The sequence below is a fragment of the Podarcis vaucheri genome (assembly GCF_965113315.1).
Source record: "Podarcis vaucheri genome assembly, chromosome: 2".
Lineage (NCBI taxonomy): Eukaryota > Metazoa > Chordata > Lepidosauria > Squamata > Lacertidae > Podarcis > Podarcis vaucheri.
Genome location: NC_138760.1, coordinates 111,831,741 through 111,847,347, shown reverse-complemented (window position 1 = coordinate 111,847,347; position 15,607 = coordinate 111,831,741). Strand labels below are relative to the sequence as shown.

The 15,607-nt window shown below is 50.6% G+C and overlaps 2 protein-coding genes across 4 annotated transcripts in view; both read left to right on the top strand.

Moving 5' to 3' along the window:
* Positions 1–12,538, top strand: part of MTMR14 (myotubularin related protein 14) — an 89,956-nt gene extending 77,418 nt beyond the window's left edge. For all 3 annotated transcript variants that reach the window (XM_082209701.1, XM_082209700.1, XM_082209702.1), the window contains one exon: positions 12,012–12,538. In XM_082209701.1, the coding sequence (XP_082065827.1) occupies positions 12,012–12,189 (178 nt within the window). In that variant the 3' untranslated portion in view covers positions 12,190–12,538. The remainder of the gene's footprint in view (positions 1–12,011) is intronic.
* Positions 12,539–13,974: 1,436 nt separating this feature from the next.
* Positions 13,975–15,607, top strand: part of CPNE9 (copine family member 9) — a 62,165-nt gene continuing 60,532 nt past the window's right edge. Inside the window, exon 1 of the mRNA XM_082210024.1 lies at positions 13,975–14,581. Coding sequence (XP_082066150.1) covers positions 14,505–14,581 — 77 coding nt within the window. The 5' untranslated portion in view covers positions 13,975–14,504. The remainder of the gene's footprint in view (positions 14,582–15,607) is intronic.

Genomic DNA, 15,607 nt, shown 5'->3' with positions numbered 1-15,607 from the left:
CCCTATACTCTTGGCAGCTGTTGCCCTACAAATACGCATGTCTAGCTGTGTCCCTCAAAGTGTGTTGGGACTTGAACTCATTGATTGCACCAGAACTCATTGATAGACCTCGTCCTCTTCCTTGCTGGCATCTTGTGGCTTCTTTGGTCAGTGGTCTATAACCCTTTATGTTAGTTTCACGTTCAGACCAGTGCCAGCTGAATCCTTTGTGGTCTTGCTATAAGAGGACTGTGCTCGCATTGCCCCTCTATAGCTACTCTCTCATTTGCCCCTAGCCCTTCTCACCAGGCTCAGCCAGAACCTTGCACCACGAAGTTGCTCAGTTTAAAATGCCACACTGACGGCAGCATCCTTGGCACGATAGTTCCCTGGGGTATTGACGCTTCTCCTCCTAGCATTGGAGCGAGGATGGGTCTTCTGTACAGTTGGCAATAGAGTAGAAGGTTTGGGAAATATTTGGAATGGGGCTTTGGCTGAAGCGGTGTCTCGGTGAACTATCCTGGAGGCACAGAAACGAGAAGAAGAAAGCTTAATGAGCAGTAGTCCTGTTGGTTTAGTATGGATTCATTACTTCCAGAAAAGCTAAGTCCATAAGTTGGCTAGGGCCACAGTGTAGGTCTGTAGATAAAAGACATTATACCTCCAACAGATGGCTGTTGTTGAGTAGAACTGATCTGGCTTCTGGCACTGAAACCTGGGTGGAATTGACCTCTCGGCTACATCCACCCAAGTACTCAATTCAGTGCCAGCAGGGACTAGAGAGATGATGTTGCCATGATCTATGAGAATTGCATCTCTCTCTCTCTCTCTCTCTCTCTCTCTCTCTCTCTCTCTCTCTCTCTCCAGGCTTCCTGTCTGGGTTGCAGAACTCTTGAGTATTGAGTTCTCTTGAGTATCCTTGTGTTGCACAATCAGGGCAGACTAGGGGTTGTGCTGTTTACTACCCAACCTGCGGCCCATGGGGAAGGACTGGTTAAGAGCCAGGCACAGTCCAGACGATATGGAGGCGCTGCGGGCAAGCGGTCCATCTGTCCAAGGAAATGGCTAAAATAGCGTTCCACCTGAAGAAACAGGTTTGCAGCTTAGGGTTTGCCTTGCCCGATCTTCCTCGCTTGCGGCACAAGTTGCTTCTGTGGTACAGTGTGCCTTTTAACGACCTAGCCTGGCGACCCACTTGTGGCCCACCCTGTCTGGACAGGAAAAAGCCTAGCCTTGTTTGCTTTTGGCCGGCCTCCAGGGTAGATGGCTGTAATGTGTGCTATACATGGGGCTGCCTTTGAAAACTGTTCTGAAACTGCAATTAAGGCAGAAAACGGATGCGGCCGTTGGATTACTCCCTGCGACTGGATGTTGTGGTCGTATTGTACCTGTCAGTGTCGGCTGCTGTGGCTTCCACATTGTTTCCAGGTACGTTTCAAAGTGACTTTCACAGCTTAGAACCCAGGTTACTTGAAGGTCTGCCTGTCTCTATATGTACCTACCCATACATTAAGATCTTCAGTGGAGAGCCTCCTAAGGGTGCCATCACTGTTCGAGGTGAAGCGAATTTCCTGGGGTGAAACACTCCACAGAGGTTTCCTGTTTGTTTCTTGCTTTCGTGCCCTTTTTCTCATCAGGCAAAACCTCTTTTTATCTCCCCAGAGTTTTTCAGTGCTGTTTTAATCCTGCTGACTCTGTTGCGCTGCTTGGTATAATGGCGCGTTTTGGCTTTTATATTTACATTTTAAGTGTATTCTTTCGATGAACTGCTGTGGGAATAATTGAAGGCCAGTTTTTTGTTTTAGTGCTTCAAATAAATTGAGTTGCATAGGAGGATGACAATAGTGGTACTTTTTAAGTTCGTTCCATGTTGCATGTATTCCCCCCAAGAATACAGAAATGGAGTGCAGTAGCAGACAGGATCTGCGCAAGGAGGAGGCGCAAGGTGTTAGTCTGCTAAGTTTCACTCCGAGTAGGCCTACTGAAATTAATGGGCTTACCTTGGTCAGTGTGGTCATTAATTTCAATGGGTGGGATTCAATGTGGTGACAAATGATCCATCCACACTACCATTTGAGCTTGCCAGATGGAACAATTCTTCCCTCCTCCTCCCAAGCACTCCTCTGGGGTTCTCCTGAACCCCCCCAAGGCATTTTTTAGGGGACTCACAGAGGAGAGGAGAGGAGAGGGAGAGAAAGCCCCACTGCGCAATCCTCTACTGATAGGGCTTGTGAGGTGAATCCCACCCAATGGGTCTAAACTTAATTGAATAACATCCATGGTATATATCAGGCATTTCCAACTGGTCAATTAGAATCATAGAATCATAGAGTTGGAAGAGACCACAAGGGCCATCGAGTCCAACCCCCTGCCAAGCAGGAAACACCATCAGAGCACTCCTGACATATGGTTGTCAAGCCTCTGCTTAAAGACCTCCAAAGTAGGAGACTCCACCACACTCCTTGGCAGCAAATTCCACTGTCGAACAGCTCTTACTGTCAGGAAGTTCTTCCTAATGTTTAGGTGGAATCTTCTTTCTTGTAGTTTGGATCCATTGCTCCGTGTCCGCTTCTCTGGAGCAGCAGAAAACAACCTTTCTCCCTCCTCTATATGACATCCTTTTATATATTTGAACATGGCTATCATATCACCCCTTAACCTCCTCTTCTCCAGGCTAAACATGCCCAGCTCCCTTAGCCGTTCCTCATAAGGCATCGTTTCCAGGCCTTTGACCATTTTGGTTGCCCTCCTCTGGACACGTTCCAGTTTGTCAGTGTTATTCATGAACTGTGGTGCCCAGAACTGGACACAGTACTCCAGGTGAGGTCTGACCAGAGCAGAATACAGTGGCACTATAACTTCCCTTGATCTAGATGCTATACTCCTATTGATGCAGCCCAGAATTGCATTGGCTTTTTTAGCTGCCGCGTCACACTGTTGGCTCATGTCAAGTTTGTGGTCAACCAAGACTCCTAGATCCTTTTCACATGTACTGCTCTCAAGCCAGGTGTCACCCGTCTTGTATTTGTGCCTCTCATTTTTTTTTGCCCAAGTGCAATACTTTACATTTCTCCCTGTTAAAGTTCATCTTGTTTGTTTTTGCCCAGTTCTCTAATCTGTCAAGGTCGTTTTGAAGTGTGATCCTGTCCTCTGGGGTGTTAGCCCCCCCCCCTCCCAGTTTGGTGTCATCTGCAAATTTGATCAGGATGCCCTTGAGTCCATCATCCAAGTCGTTGATAAAGATGTTGAATAAGACCGGGCCCAAGACAGAACCCTGTGGCACCCCACTAGTCACTCTTCTCCAGGATGAAGAGGAACCATTGATGAGCACCCTTTGGGTTCGGTCAGTCAGCCAGTTACAAATCCACTGAGTGGTAGCATAGTCAAGACCGCATTTTACCAGCTTCTTTACAAGAATATCATGGGGCACCTTGTCAAATGCCTTGCTGAAATCAAGGTAGGCTACATCCACTGCGTTCCCTTCATCTACCAGGCTTGTAATTCTGTCAAAAAACGAGATCAGGTTAGTCTGACATGACTTATTTTTCAGAAATCCATGCTGACTATTGGTGATCACAGCATTCCTTTCTAGGTGCTCACAGACTGTTTGCTTAATGATCTGCTCCAGAATCTTCCCTGCTATTGATGTCAGACTGACTGGGCGGTAATTATTTGGGTCCTCTCTTTCCCCCTTTTTGAAAATAGGGACAACATTTGCCCTCCTCCAGTCTGCCGGGACTTTGCCTGTTCTCCAGGAATTCTCAAAGATGACTGCCAGTGGTTCTGAGATCACATCTGCCAGTTCTTTTAATACTCTTGGATGCAGTTCATCTGGCCCTGGAGACTTGAATACATCTAAACTAGCCAAGTATTCTTGTACTATCTCCTTAGTTATTCTGGGCTGTGTTTCCTTTGCTGAATCATTTGCTCCAAATTCTTCAGGTCGGGCATTGTTTTCTTTATCGGAGAAGACTGAGGCAAAGAAGACGTTGAGGAGTTCAGCCCTTTCTGTGTCCCCTGTTTGCATTTCACCATCCTCTCCTCTGAGTGACCCCACTGTTTCTTTGTTCTTCCTTTGGCTACGGACATACCCATAAAAGCCTTTTTTGTTGCTTTTAACCTCTCTAGCAAGCCTGAGTTCATTCTGTGCTTTAGCTTTTCTGACTTTGTGTCTACATGTGCTGGCTATTTGTTTGAATTCCTCTTTGGTGGTTTCCCCCCTTTTCCATTTTTTGTACACATCCTTTTTTAATCTTAACTCAGTTAAAAGTTCTTTAGATAGCCACCCTGGCTTCTTTAGGCACCTTCCATGTTTTCGTCTCATTGGTATTGCCTGAAGTTGTGCTTTTACTATCTCCCTCTTAACAAACTCCCAGCCATCATGAACTCCCTTTCCTTTTAGTATTACTGTCCATGGGATCTCACCCAGCACTTCCCTAAGTTTTATGAAGTCGGCTTTCTTAAAGTCAAGATATTGAGTCCTAGTATGCTTGGCTGCTCCTTTCCGCTGTATAGTAAACTTCAGAAGAGCATGATCACTCGCGCCTAATGATCCTTCCACTTCTACCCCACTAACCAGGTCATCAACATTGGTTAGGACCAGATCTAAAATGGCTGTTCCTCTTGTTGCTTCTCCCACTTTCTGGACAATGAAGTTGTCTGCAAGGCCAGTGAGGAATCTGTTTGACCTTATGCTCTTGGCTGAGTTTGACATCCAACAAATATCCGGGTAATTGAAGTCCCCCATTACTACTATCTCCCTTCCTTTTGCATGCTTGGCCATCTGTTCCAGGAAGGTATCATCTATGTCCTCCGTTTGGCTTTGGGATCTATAGTAAACTCCCACAATGAGGTCTCTGTTATTCTTCTCTCCCTTAATTTTGACCCAAATGCTCTCACTTTGGCTTTGAGTTTCTAAATCTTGGATCTCTTCACAGGTATACACATCCCTGACATATAACGCCACTCCTCCTCCTTTCTTGTCTGGTCTGTTTCTCTGAAATAGATTGTATCCCTCCATTATTACATTCCAATCGTGGGACTTATCCCACCAGGTTTTGCGATCTACCTATCGATTGCTGGGTGTCCCTGGTTGATCCTGGTCAACCGCGTGATCCTGATGGATCGCCCAAGGAAAAATAAAAGCTGAACAACTCTGGTCAATCCAATGGGTAGATCACTATCAGTTTATTTATAGTGGGAGTAGATCACAGTCTCTTGGAAGTTGGATGCGCCTGGTATTTATACATTGAGACTTAACAGAAACCATACAGGATACTTCCAGTGTTTTGCTTTAAAAACCACATATTAATAAATGCTCATAATTTTTCATTATAAGTGCAGGCTTAGCGCTCACAAACAAAAATTTGAATCTTAGCCTTTAAAAAAAATTATAATTCTAAAAGATATCAGTTCAGCCCTTACTGCGACGTCCTACAATTTATCCATTCATTTATATCTGGTAATTTCCAGTATTTAGAATGGATTATCACAGCAGGTGCTGTCATGCAGCTAGTCAGTTCACGATGTTCTTTTTGTATTAGATCTTAAGTTTAAACAAGCAAGTAAAGGGGTCCAATATCTTATCCGTTAAAAGCTTTCATTTTCTTCTGGTATTTAGTGCAAGGGCATGTTCACCGCATGTGGCAGAAGCCCCTTTGTTTTTTGTTCTTTTAGACACTTACAACAGCAGATATTGCAAATGCTTATTTTATTTACCATGCCATCTTGTAGCGGCACAGGGAAAATTATTTCTGGTCGATAAGCTACAGCCCTCCAGTTGTTAGAAACTTGTACCCACTTCTCCATGTGCAGCGGACTAAATTATGCTAAGTATTTTGAAATACGTTTGACTTGCGTTAGGTAGGCAAGATTCAACTTTTCCCTGCGCGGAACTCTTGACTGGAGTGTTTTTGTTTAAGTAATGACCTAGCTTGACTCATGGGCTTCCCAAAAGGCAGGCACATGGGTGAGACTTGCAGGGGTGCAAAATCAGCGAGTGATGGTTAACCCTGACCTGCCTGCCCAGTTCTCCCCTGCAAAATGCCCCATAAGCCATGCCTTGGCTTCTAGCTAGATGGCCAAACCAGCTTGGTGGAGAAACTGCCCATAGTGGGGCACGTTTGCAGAGAAGAATTGGCAGACAAGGGGTTACTCTTGTCTCCTGCAGACCCAGGAACGGGAGCATGCATGTGCTCCCAGATTGTGTAGGGTGTGTGTGTTGTTTTGAAGATAACAGATGCCTCTGGTGTGAGCGAATTCCTTCAGAGGACATGGAATCCTCACCCTGAGCCATATCCTGGGGTCCTTCCTCTCCTACCACTGCCATGTCTGCACAGTGGCAGCATGCTTCTGTCCCTCCTCCCCCCCCCCTTACCAGCCTCCCCCCACTTCCATGTCTTTGGTAGCTTATCAGGCTGCCAGGATCTGAATTCTCCTACCGCTGGGCAAATGGCCACAGCCTGGGCCTTGCAACGAAGGAAGCACAGCTGCTGCGTTCCGAGTGGCAAGGAATTTTTAAAGGAGCCGGAGCTGTATCTCTGGAGGAAGTCGCATGGGGGCGGCGGGGAGACAGCTTTCCTACGCGCTTAATCCAGGCCTCTTTCTCCGGCTGACCTGTAATTGGAATTATGTAGGCCAGTCTGTAATGAGGTTGGTGTGGTTTTGTCCATTGAGAATCCTGCCTTTATAAGGAGCCGGGGGAGGGAGATTCTCCTATAAGCAGGCGTGGCTAACCTGTGGCTCACCAGATGTGGCTGAACTACAGCTCCCATCATCCCTGCCCGTTGGCCATGCAGGCTGGGGCTGATGGGAGATGGAGTTCAACACAGCCTGGAGCCCGTAGGTTAGTCACGCCTGCTCTACAGCTTCAGACACATTGCAGCCCTTTGACTTCTCCTAGAATTGGGGTGGATGGGAAGAATCATGCAAGTGCGTTCTGCTCATGGTGGCCACAGTCAAATGCAGTGTGTGCTTTTATTTTTGATGTTATTTATTTGTTGCATTAAGGGACGCAGGTGGCGCTGTGGGTTAAACTACAGAGCCTAGGACTTTCCGATCAGAAGGTTGGAGGTTCGAATCCCCACAATGGGGTGAGCTCTCGTTGCTCGGTCCCTGCTCCTGCCAGCCTAGCAGTTCAAAAGCATATCAAAGTGCAAGTAGATAAATAGGTACCACTCCAGCGGGAAGGTAAACGGCGTTTCTGTGCGCTGCTCTGGTTTGCCAGAAGCGGCTTAGTCATGCTGGCCACATGACCCGGAAGCTGCACACTGGCTCCCTCGGCCAATAAAGCGAGATGAGTGCTGCAACCCCAGAGTCGGCCACGACTGGACCTAATGGTCAGGGGTCCCTTTACCTTTATTTGTTGCATTTATATCCCTCTTTCTCTCCAAGGAGCTTGAGGTGGCATACATGGTTCTCCCCCTCCTCATCTAATCCCCCACAACTACCCTGTGAGGTAGATTGGGCTGAGAGGCAGCGACTGGCCTCCAAGGCCACCCACCGAGCATCATGGCCAAGTCTGACACACTACCCACCATGCCACACTGGCTCCCTTGTTGGTGAGAAGGGGTATCTATGTACATGCACCTACACAGCACCAGGTGCAGATCAAGGAAGCCGGAAACTAAGAAATACCGAGCACAAAGCTAGATATGTGTACGGTTTTCTTTCAAGCCTCCTGCAACCCATCTTCAATAGATGCTTTGAGTTCCAGGAAATGCATGTTTATGGCAGCCCGTAGCTTAAATCTGGGAGATATTACGAATGAGCTTAATGACTTCCTGCAGCAGAAGGAAGAAAAAGAGTAAGTGAAGCTAGCTTACAACTCCTGCAAGCCAGTGTCCCCTACAAGGAAATGGGGGATTCTAAAAAGCTGACCCTCTCTGCAAGCCCTGTGGGCTTGTTTCCAAATACCAAGCAAGGAGCTGCTTCTGCTACAGACTTTTCTCCCCTGCCCTCCCCATCCAGTCTGGAGAGCTGCAGTGTCACTAAACGGGTAATTTCACCGAGGAAGCAGCATGTGGCCAAAGCCAGGGCTTATGCCAAAGTCTTGTGTAATCTCCTGCTAGCGCTGTTTGTGCCTTGGGAGTTTCTTGGGGGAGAGCCGCTAGCTTATTTGTAGTGGGGCAAATAAGCAGGGATCTCTCCTTCCTCACCGAGCCGCGTGTGTAGGTTTTCAGAGCTTGGAATTAGGTGGGTTATAATAAGGTGGTGGGGAGAAGAGCGCAAGTTCCTTCTCTCCCTGCAGTTGTTCTAGTTTGCCCAGCCTCTCACACATTCCCTGGCCTGGGGGAGCCCTGCTGCAACATGCAAACGCTGCCGTTTTGTATTAGGAGGGGGGAGAAGGGGAGATGGTAGAGTGGGGTGCATAGCTTGAAGCCCATGAGCCCATGTGGGAGCCATACCCTAAGCAGGGGGTGGGGAATCTGCAGACTCCACCTCCTATCAGCTTCAGGCCAAGGATGATGGGCATTGTAGTCCAGACCCATTTAAATAACCATTACTCTGAGATTCTTGGGGGGTCCACATTTGGCTGTGAATCTGACGAGGCTTCCTGGATCAGACTAAACCTGCGTCTAATCCCGGGTTCAGGTTCTGTCGGGAGCCTTCCAGGTGGAACCGCAGGAGAGGGGCAGGAGCATCCCTGGATGTGAAGAGGAGGAAGCCTGATGTTTCAAGGGAAGCCAAGGACAAACCCCTGCAGCCCATTCCTACACATGCTTCTTCAGAATCTAGGGTACACAGCCCTGGGCCCACTGAACCTGGGAATAAGTCCCTTGGAATTCAGTGGGGCTTGCTTCTTAGCCAGAAAGATAGCCTTGGGGCCAGATTCGGCTGCTTGGTTCCATTAGCAGAAGAAGCCAAGTGCAAGACTCCTCTGCTGGTGCAATGGTGCAATTTCCTCTCCTCTCCTCCCCTGGATACGGAGGGTTGGGAGGACTCCCAGGATAGCATGTCAGGGAAGGAAAGACAGAGGGGTCATTCCAGCAGACAAGCAGATATGTTTGCACTGGTGGAACAATCTCCTTTGCACTGTGTCGAATTCCAGTGTTCAACAGGGCTTACTCCCAGAGGAAATACAGATAGGATCGAAGCTTTTGCTGTAGCTCTCTGCTTCAGATCCTGCGATCCACCAGCCCCTTTGGGACTGGTGCGGAAGTTTTCTTTGCGAACTTCCCAATCCCGCTTAGTCCTGGACCTTTAAAAAGCATTTGGAGGAAGACTCAACAAACTTGTGCTTCCTTGCTGCGGTTTCTGAGTCTCTCGCCCCTATTCTGGCAAAACAGCAACATTTCTCTGCTTTTGCGCAGTTTCATCTTCAAATATGCATTCCCCCCTTTGACTAGTCCTGTGACATGGAGTTCCATGGGCTAGTCGTGGGGCCGCCGGAAAGGCCCTTTCCCCTTTCTGTCACACTCTTCCAAACTGTTCACTCGACGAGCCAAGCGGGCTGAATAAACCGGCTGCCTCTCTCCCTGGGCTCTTGTGTTTTTTTGTATTATTATTTTTCTTTCTAATCCAAGCCTTTCCGCCATGTCCCCTCGCTGCTCTTTCCGGACTCGAAGCTGGTGGCAGTGGGTGGCTTTCTCCTGCTTTCCATTCAAATTGACGGTGCCAGTTCCTAAGCCGGTGAAAACACTGGGGAGATGAAAGGGAATGCTTGATGGGCAGGTTTGTGCCGTGCCCTTGGGATGACCTTTTTTAAAGGGATGTCTTATTCTCTTTGAGAGAAAATGGTGAGAGAGAGAGAGAAAGAGTGTGTGTGTGTGTGTGTGTGTGTGTGTGTGTGTGTTTGAGAGAGATGCGTGTATGCACGGCGACAAAGATTGTTTTTCTTAAGACAGCTCTGAACAGATGCCTTTGAACAGTAATCTCCCTTTGCGCAGCTCTCATCTGGAATGTCTTGTTTGCTTCTCTCTCTCCCCCCCCCCCGCCACCCTGGCTTCCTCCCCACCGTACCATAGATCAGATGGAGAGGAGGCTGGTCACAGGGGGACGCCTTGCCCTACTCTACAGGATGCATTGCTCTCTTGCACCTCTTTTTCACAGAACGGGAGGGTGGGGAGTGGCAGTGATGTGGGGGGTGGAGAGAATAGCTTCCTGCTAGCAGGCACAGCCAGAAGCTCTTGGTTTCTACTCTCCCCCAGCTCCCTTTCTCTCCATCTCTGGAGATTACACTCTCAACTTGGACCCTGTGGAAGGAGGGGGAAGGAGGTGGGAGTTGGAGGAGGAGGAGGAGAAGAAGTGGACGAGGAGGAGGCCAGCAAGCGTCGGGGTAATGGAGCCGGAGGAGCGTTACTAATACAGAAGCTCTTGGCCAGAAGGCTTTATCCCAAAAGCACTTTGAGGAACGGCTGGCAGAATGCAGCACACAGTTCCTTCTCCATCTCTCTCTCCTCCCTGCAGTGGGCTTTAGGGATGGGAAGGGAAGCGTAGAAGATAAAGTTCAAGGAGAGAAGGTGGAGATCATGGCCTTTTTCTTTGCTCGAATGTTGGCTTTGAGGTTCCTCCTCAGCGCAGCAGCAGGAGACGGCAAGTGGGGCGGGCGCTCTAATTGGGGCTGGTGCAGCAAGCCGAGAGGGGGGGGGAGCAGGAATTCTTTTCGGCGGAATAATGATCTGGCCCTATGGGCGGTGGAGATGGAGGTGCGGGTTCTGACATTCCAAAGAGTTTGGCCTTCGTGGCTTCCTGAGCCTCTCCCATGGCTGTGATTCTCCCCACCTACCCAGACAAACAAACACAAAAATTCTGGGCCCTAACTATAACCGCTCGGCCAGTTTCCCCTCGTTGCGTCTCCTTTTGCCTTCTCCTCACTCTCAAGCCAAGGCGGCCCAGAAATTCTTCGGTGCAAAGGCAACTGAGCATACGAAGCTGTCTTACACAATCAGGCGCAGCTCAGTATTGCTGACACAGACTGGCAGCACCTCTCCAGGGCTACAGGCAGGGCTCTCCCCCAGTCCTACCTGGAGATGCTGGGGATTTAACTTGAATTCTTCTGCACGCAGAGCGGGGGCTCTCCTGCTGAGTTTTGCCCCTTCCCCAAACCAGCGCGGAGTGCCAGAGTTCAGGCCGCCCCAGAAGCAGCTGCCTTGAGCAGACGTTGCTTCTGTTCTGTTCTGAAGCCCTGTCAGGGACCGGGGGAGTGTTTGCCTCTGATTTGGAAGGCCCTGAGCAGCTTTCTGCCGCAGCCGACCGGGTTCCGGGACTCGTGCTTCGGTCACAGTCTCCTCGCTCGCATGGCGAGATGCAGGCGGCGAAAAGGTGCAGAAGCTTGCCAGTGGGCGTCTGTTTTCCTTTCCCCCTCCGTGCCACCGGAGGAAAGGGAAGCCAGCTGGCTTTGAAGTGTCAATCACTCCCGGAGCTGTGTGAAATGAAGTCGCGCATTTCACTGGCATCTTGAGAGAGCTGGTGGCCAAAAGGCCGAGCTGTGAAGTATGAAGTTTAGAACTTGTGGACTTCCCCCATGGAGGAAGGCCTATAGCTCAGCGGTAGGACATTGCTTTGCATGCAGAAGGTCCCAGGATCAATCCCTGCGGTCTCTAGGTAGGGCTAGGAAGAGGTTCCACGTCTGAAATCCTGGAGAGCCACTGCTATGGAGTGCAGACGATGTTGAGCTAGGCAGACAAGTGGTCCAGCTCTTGTTTTAAGGCAGCTTCCTGTATTGCCAAAGAAAAGGATTGGCCTGGAGGGGCTGGTAGAAAAGGTTGCTTAGCGTTCCTCCCTGCCTCGCAGGAATAACTCATTGGGACCAAATCCTAGCTGGTTCTCGCAAGTTTCAAATCTGGCTTCTGCTATGGCCTGGGCAAGCTACTCTCCCCACCCGTCTGCAATATAGGACACTGACACACTTCTGCAGAGGATACGGATTTCATAGAGTCGTAGAAATGGAAGGGACCCCACAGGACAGACAGCCCTGCAGTGCGGGAATCTCCACTAAAGCATCCATGAGAGATGGGTGCTAGCCAATGGGGTTTTAAGGGGAGCCCTTTGAACAGTTCCAAAAACTGCCGTTTCCTTCCTTGTCCTTACAGCCTGGTGACGCTGACGGAGAGGGAGACCCGGCTGGAGGACGTGCGCTCGGCGTTTCTGGCGGCCTACAACAGCACGGTGGGCCTGAAGCCTGTGATGCCCAGCCCATCGGGAGCCATCGGTGGCCTTCTGGAGCAGTTTGCCCGTGGCGTTGGACTAAGAGGAAGCAGCGTTCTTTGAGACCCCCTCCCACCACCACCCACCACTACCGACAACGCTGCCCTGTCTGGGTTGCTTTCTAGTCCGGAAGGTGAAGGAACCTCATAAGCCATGAGAGCCCAGTTGCCAGCTTCTGGCTTGGGCCAGAGCATCAGGCCATGCTCTCCTCTGTACGCTACCTGACTGCCAGCCCTTCTGGGTCCATCACTGACTGACTGACTGACTGACTGGTCACAGCTTTCAGCTGCCTTGGGCTGGGCTGGTTTCCACTAGAATGATGAGCTGGGGGAGCGGTTCTCTCTCCCCCCCCCACTCATACAGGATTTGGCTAGCTCTGACAAATCACCACAGTAAAATGTGTCAAACACCCCGTCTTCTGGTTCTGTCTTTGTGATTTCTCTTTGCGTTGGGCAGTGAGCTCTGCACAAAGCCTTTAGACAGGCGAGGCTTGTAGCTCTCGCCACCCCAGGCAATCTAGAGCTGAGGAGGAGGGGTCCAACCACATCTGGAAGGCTGCTGGGTCCCTCACCCTTTCGTTTACATAGAGGCCTGGTTCCCAAAGTGGGAGGAGCCTTTAAGGGAGGTTGAATCTATACATCCCACTCTGCAAAACTCCCGCAGCCCCCGTTGGGCTGTGAGCTTAAAATTAAGGTTCTTGTCCTCCATTGATCTGAATCAAGCTTTTGCATTCTTCCTGTTTGCATAATTCTGTACCTTTTCATATTTTTGCTGGACACGGGTTCGTTTGTCACCTGAAGGAGCTCCATGCCAGCCCAGTCTAACTGGCTTTCGAGGTGTCTCAGCAGACAGTCCCCAGGCAAACTTCCCAACAATCCCAACAATCTTCTTTATGCTGAATCAAACCATCAGCCCAGGGCTCATCAATGCACTTGCATCTGTTTTCTATCTCTCAGTCCTCTTTCTCCTCTTACTGTTGCAGATACAGTTTTCCCAAAACTTGTGGTAGGGTTGGATGGGCCAAAATGGCAAACTGTGTGTTTTTATTGGGGGGGAGGGGAGAGAGAGAGAATACTTCCAAAACAATGCTGCGTCCCCGGTAATCTACTTGTAAGCCTGACTGGCTGAGCTCATTTCTGTCCTATGGGTGAGGGTGGAAGTGCTCAAAAGAACTAGAAATCAACTTGTAGGACTGCCTGCCTCTCCCAGCAATCTATGAAAGCTTCAGAAAAGGCTGGATAAAATAAATAGATATAATGTTGCCTTCCCTATGGATGGCTGGGGCTCCCGTCTTGAAACCTGCAATAACGAAGCTAGGGGACGTATTAACATTTTTAAGCACTGTAGCGCCCCTCCAATTCACCCCACAAGCCCTTCAAACTCTGGATCTTGGTTGTATCAGGCTTCGGATTTCAATCAGTTTGTACACCCTGGAAATTAACCCCTCTGAACTCAGTGAAACTTGGCTCCTGAGTAAACCAGAATGGGAAATGCGATGTTTTGCACCCCATTGCCAGACCGGTTCCGCGAAAAGGCGCCTCCGCTCCGCCTAGAAGAAAACATCAACTCACTCCGATTATCTTGGAGCTGCGCAACCTCTCTCCAGCTTGGTCGCAGAGGCGAACAAGTTTCAACTTCCCCTTATACAATCGTATTCGTATTTTTATTTTAACTTTTTTTTTTTTTGCGGGGATCACGCCGGATGGTGCCCCAATCCCCGCCACCCCCTCGCGGCGCTGGGCGAGCGCTTCAAGGCAAGACCCGGGGTCGCGCCGCGCCGCTCCTCCGCCTTCCTCTCCCGGTCTATAAATAGCCCAACCCACGCATCGGAACAGCGGCGGAGCTTTCAAACTGGCCCGCTTTACTGAGAGCCGGGAGAGAGATCCAGAGAGATCTGCCCCGGTCCCATCTCTTCTCTGGCTCCCATCTGGGCGGAGCCGTAAGAAAAAGGGCGCCGAGGGAGGGTGCGAGGGGCGACCCGCTGAAAAGCCGACAAGGAAGCGAGGATCGGCTTGGACAGCCCTGCGCGCCTTTGGAAAGGCAGCCGCGGTCGGGTTGGATTTCAGCACGTCGGACAGCTCCCCGCGCCTCTCCGACGGGCGCCGGCGCCTGAGCGCGAAGGGCGCCCCCTGGGGGCGGGCAAAGGCGGGAAGCAGGAAGGGCGGGAGAGTGGGGAGCCCGCCCTGCCCTACAGCGGTCCCTCCCCACCCCACCCCCCAACATACACACGTGCTGCCACCTGGAGCGGGAGCGGACGCGGCTAGACGGAGCGAGCCAGAGCGGCGATCGAAGGAGCCTCCTGCGCTCCGGTGCTTCCGGCTGCCCGCCCCATGGAGCGCGCCGCGCTTCGCCCCTAGCGCGACTGGAGCCCGGCGGGGATGGCGTCTCCCGGAGATCTGGAGTCCGCGCCCTCCAGGGTGCCGGCCACCAAGGTGGAACTCACCGTCTCCTGCAGGTGAGAGGGGTGGGCGGCGGGGAAGGCGGGCAGGGAGGGAGGCAAGGAAGGAGGAAGCGCCCCCGAAAACCCGCTCCTCTCGCCCCGTTATTACACCTCGCGCGTGGATCGGGTGCATCCCTTCTTGTCTCAGGGCTTACAGTACTTCGGGGAGGGAAACCTGACGGAGAGAGAAACGCCTCCCCGCTCGCGAGCCCTGCAGGATGCGCGTGGATTTGTCCCGATGTAAACAGTGCCCGGGAAGCGCCCGGGGTGGGCGCACGCTTGTGCAAAAAAAAGTGCACCACGATTGTCCAACAGTGTGTGAGGGGGGTAACTAGGAGCCTAGCGTGCAAGTCATGTTGCTATACAATTTGTACGTCTCAGGAGCCCAGTGAATTGGTGCCTCGGAGAGGTGTGGGTGTGTGTACAGTTTTGTGCGTGCCACCCTGGACACAGCGAGGGCACATGAATTTGTTTGTGTGTATATATGTGTGCATGCCGTAGTCAAGTGTTACGCATGTCATTTACCTGTGTGTATGTATGTGTGTGCATGCGACGCTTAGGCTCAGCATGTGTGGTTCTCTCTGTTTGCAGCCTTCACAGATTTTCCCCGGCTGTATGTGCTCTTTCAGGTCAGCAATCCTGTTCCATTCACATATTGCAGTGAGCGTGGAGGTGCCCATATGCATTTGGTACACTCAGCATGTCAGCAGCCGGCGTGTGTTTGTATCACCCTTGGAGAGTGCTTTTCAAACATGATGTTCTTGCTCCTTCCTTTGCAATATCGTTCGTGTTTCGTGTTGGTGCTTGAATGGACCCAATCTCCATATAAGTTTAATCGGCATCTAAATGTGCGTAGCACCGGTTTTGCACTGGTGTCACTGTGTAAGTGCAATGTGCTTGAATCACAGGTTTGGAAGACGCCTGGGGTTTCTGTTGGCTCCAGCTGCTTGCCCTGACAAAATACCTGGAAAGGGAGGGTGTTCATTACTGGACAATTACTCACCTTTTAGGACTTCTTAATCACCTTATTCCCCCCCCCCT